The sequence below is a fragment of the Trypanosoma conorhini genome (assembly GCF_003719485.1).
Source record: "Trypanosoma conorhini strain 025E chromosome Unknown Tco_14.4_contig_00835, whole genome shotgun sequence".
In the NCBI taxonomy this organism is placed as follows: Eukaryota; Euglenozoa; class Kinetoplastea; order Trypanosomatida; family Trypanosomatidae; genus Trypanosoma; species Trypanosoma conorhini.
Genome location: NW_021704923.1, coordinates 1,597 through 4,674, shown reverse-complemented (window position 1 = coordinate 4,674; position 3,078 = coordinate 1,597). Strand labels below are relative to the sequence as shown.

General features: G+C 61.0%; 2 protein-coding genes across 2 annotated transcripts, besides 3 other annotated features; both read right to left on the bottom strand.

Annotated features, from left to right (window-relative positions):
- Positions 1-78: 78 nt before the first annotated feature.
- On the bottom strand, positions 79-552 carry Tco025E_08647 (surface protease GP63; the record flags this gene model as incomplete). The annotated part of the gene is made up of 1 exon (XM_029375490.1): positions 79-552. One exon carries the CDS (start codon positions 550-552, stop codon positions 79-81), a length of 474 nt encoding a protein of 157 aa, XP_029224406.1.
- Positions 553-627: 75 nt separating this feature from the next.
- Positions 628-662: a microsatellite.
- Positions 629-694: a microsatellite.
- A 202-nt stretch (positions 695-896) lies between these two features.
- Positions 897-948: a microsatellite.
- A 435-nt stretch (positions 949-1,383) lies between these two features.
- Tco025E_08646 (mucin-associated surface protein (MASP)) lies at positions 1,384-2,820 on the bottom strand (the record flags this gene model as incomplete). Its single annotated transcript, XM_029375489.1, has 1 exon — positions 1,384-2,820. The coding sequence occupies one exon, from the start codon at positions 2,818-2,820 to the stop codon at positions 1,384-1,386; it is 1,437 nt and encodes a 478-aa protein (XP_029224405.1).
- Between the last annotated feature and the right edge of the window lie 258 nt (positions 2,821-3,078).

The window sequence follows — 3,078 nt, the reverse complement described above, 5'->3', positions numbered from 1 at the left end:
CCCCCGCTCCTCTTGTGCTCAATTGGAATTGTAAAGTGCTGACACGCAACATCGAGATTCCGTGGCAATTCAATTTTCTCAGCCACTGGCTGCACGAGAAGTCGCTCCGCGTGCAGCTTGACGCCCCGGGAATAATCTTCGTCGTATACAACTCCTCTTTTGCCCCGTCAGTACATGATCGGCTTTGCAAGTTATCGTTTCCCCCAAGTAGTTCATGCACTGGACCCCATCAGCAGCGCAGTACCTCTTCATCCCCAACTTCTGTGTTTTCTCCTCCAGGTCCTCCGTGGACACCTCGATGCGGATGGGCGCCCAGCCCTCGCTGCTCGTTCCTTCTGCCGCCGCTGCCGTTGCGACGGTGTACGCCTGCGCCGCACCCTGCCCCCTCCGCGGCACCTCACGCACCACCGCAGCCGGCGGCCGGCCCCTCTTCGGCACCGTATCGTCGAACACCCGGCGGTGTGCAGCGGCGCGGCACCCACTGGCGCAGTGCATCACGAGCAGCAGCAGCAGCAGTGGGAGAAACGGCGCGGCGCGGAGTCGGCGGTGCATGGCGTGAGAAAGGCGTGTGTGTGCCTGAGTTTGGTGAAGAATGACTGCAGTGGTGGTAGCGCGGCACTTGTCTGCGGGAGGGGAATGAGAAGAGGAGGGGAAGGGAAGGGCGGCTGCAGGCACGAGGAGGAGGAGGAGGAGGCAAAGCCACACATCCCCGCCGCACCGCGGCACGACGGATTTTTGCGACTCCGCCTCCGGGCATTTACTCCCGTCCGCCGCACGCACGGCGCTGAGCAGGCAGCATTAAAGGGGAAAAGACAGTCGATTGAAGCCAAAATAAAGTTGCCCTCCCCCCTTGCAGAGTGCATCGCACACACACGAGCTGCAAAACGTGTGCGGGCACACAAACCACAAACACAAACACAAGCAAAGAAATTTAAAACAAAAATAAACCCGTGGAGTGAAGCCGAAGCGTGGGGGCGTGTCCACCGAGCAGTGGGGACGCGCAGCAACACGTGGGAAGACCAGCGCACACACTCTCTCTCTGTTCCCGCACAGCCCAATCCAGGAAGAGAGAGAGGAATAGAGGTCGCCCACTGAAAGCAATGGAAACAAACAAACAAACAAAATAAAAAAATGACAAAAACAGTTACGGTGCTGTACCCATGCAGCCAAGCAGGACGGCAGCGGCTCGTCGGGTGCAAAAGAGGAAGAAAACCGACGGGCCTGCATGAGTGGAGTTGTGTGTATATACGAGCACATTATGTGTGTGTGCCTCGTGGGGTGCGACGAGGGCGAGAGAGTCCGTGCAGGGGGACACACACACACAAAGCGAGAGAAACAAACAACGAAGGGCAAGCTGTGTGTGCACGGCCCTCTCTCTGCCCCTCACGCGGCCAGCACCGCAGCGGCAGCCGCACACGCAAGCAGAAGAAGCAGCGCAAGTGGGGAGGCGGAGTGCGCGGCCGCGGTGCTGCTGCCGTCGCTGTCGCCGGGCGCCGCCTTCGCTGCACTCGTCAAATTGGTGGTGGTGGTCGCCGCTTGAGCAGCCGCCCCCGCTGCCGACTGGGCGGCCTCCCCTCTCTCACCACTCGTTTCGGGTTCCTGCTTGGGTGCGGTAGCTGCGGGCTGCTTCTGTTCTCGCTGACCAGCTTCGTTTGTCGCCACGGAGCTCCCCGGCTGCGGCTGCACCGCGGGGCTGCTGCCGCTGCCACCGCCAGTCGTCGTCGCTGGGTGACTGGCCTCAGTGGCGGTGCCCTCTGCTGTTGGCAGCGGCTCCTTCTCGCTGCTCGTCGGTGTACCAGCGGCAGCTACACCTTGCTGTTGGGCTCCTGGGGCCGCCGCGACAACAGGCCCTGCAGAATCCTCGGCAATCGCCTCAGCCTTCGTTCCAGCCTGTCCGCCTGAAGTCCCACCGCCGCCCGAAGGGGCAGTGGGTTGAGCTGCATCCACCGCCCTTCCATCCGGTGTATTACTTGTGTCAGCTGGGGCCGGCATAACTTTTTTTGTCTTATGTTCCTCTTCAACGACGTTATTGCCATCACTGGGCACACTGTCCTCGGTACCATTTTCATTCGAAGGAGCTGTCTCCAATGTCATCTCCTTCCCTGCTCCCCCTGGCCCTTCAGTTGGCGTTGGCGGCTTTGGTGGTGTCGACGCCGGCTCTGTTTGCCTTGTCGTATGTGCCGATGACACTGCGGCACCGGCCCCTGGAGTGCTGTTGCCACCCTTTCCATTGGCTTCTTGCGCCTGACTGCTGGCAGCACCATCGGGAGTTTGGGAGGCGGTCGGTAGAGCTGTTTCCGGTTCGCTTCCAGCTGACGTACTGTTTGTGACACCCGCTGGGACCGTGGGTTCTTTGCCGACCGAGTCAACGCCGGCGTCCACCTCATTTTTAGGCTTCCCTGCTTGTGGCTGTGAGGGCTCTGTTGTCGTGTCTGCCGCTGGAGATACTCCTCGTGGTGCGTCTGGTCCCTTTGGACCTCCCACTTCCCCGGAACCTTCAGGCTTTTTCTCTGATGCACCTTCGGCGCTTTCCCCTGAGGCTCGCGGGACTTTTCTTTCGGCATCGCCGCTCCCTCCGCCGTGGCCAGGCCCTTCCCCCTCCGCCTCATCGCCCTGCAGACTCGCCCGCAGCCCACGCACAAACTCCGGCTTGCGGCCGCAGTACTTCGCCACAATTTCCGCGTCGCTCATGTCCTTCGCGACCGCCCGCAAGTCCCTCCAGTCGCGCTCCGTGCAGTAGTCCCCCTCCGCCGCCCAGCCCCCGCCGGCGGCGCAGCACAGCACGCAGAGGGCGCACACCAACAGCGCACGGCCAGCCATCGCCACACTCCTCCCACCGCAGCAAACACACACGCACGCAAAGCGTCTAGCGAGGGGCATAAATAGAGAGAGAGAAAATGGGGCAAACACACACAGATATAAGCAGCCCGCGGAATGGGTGCATTCAACCAACACACACACAAACAGAGAAAGAAGGAATGACAGAGGCATCGCCGTCCCGTTAAGGAGAAAAAACAGAAGCAACGGCAGAAGACGGTTTTGTGTACGTTACTCCGCATGTTCCCTCTCGATAGCCCG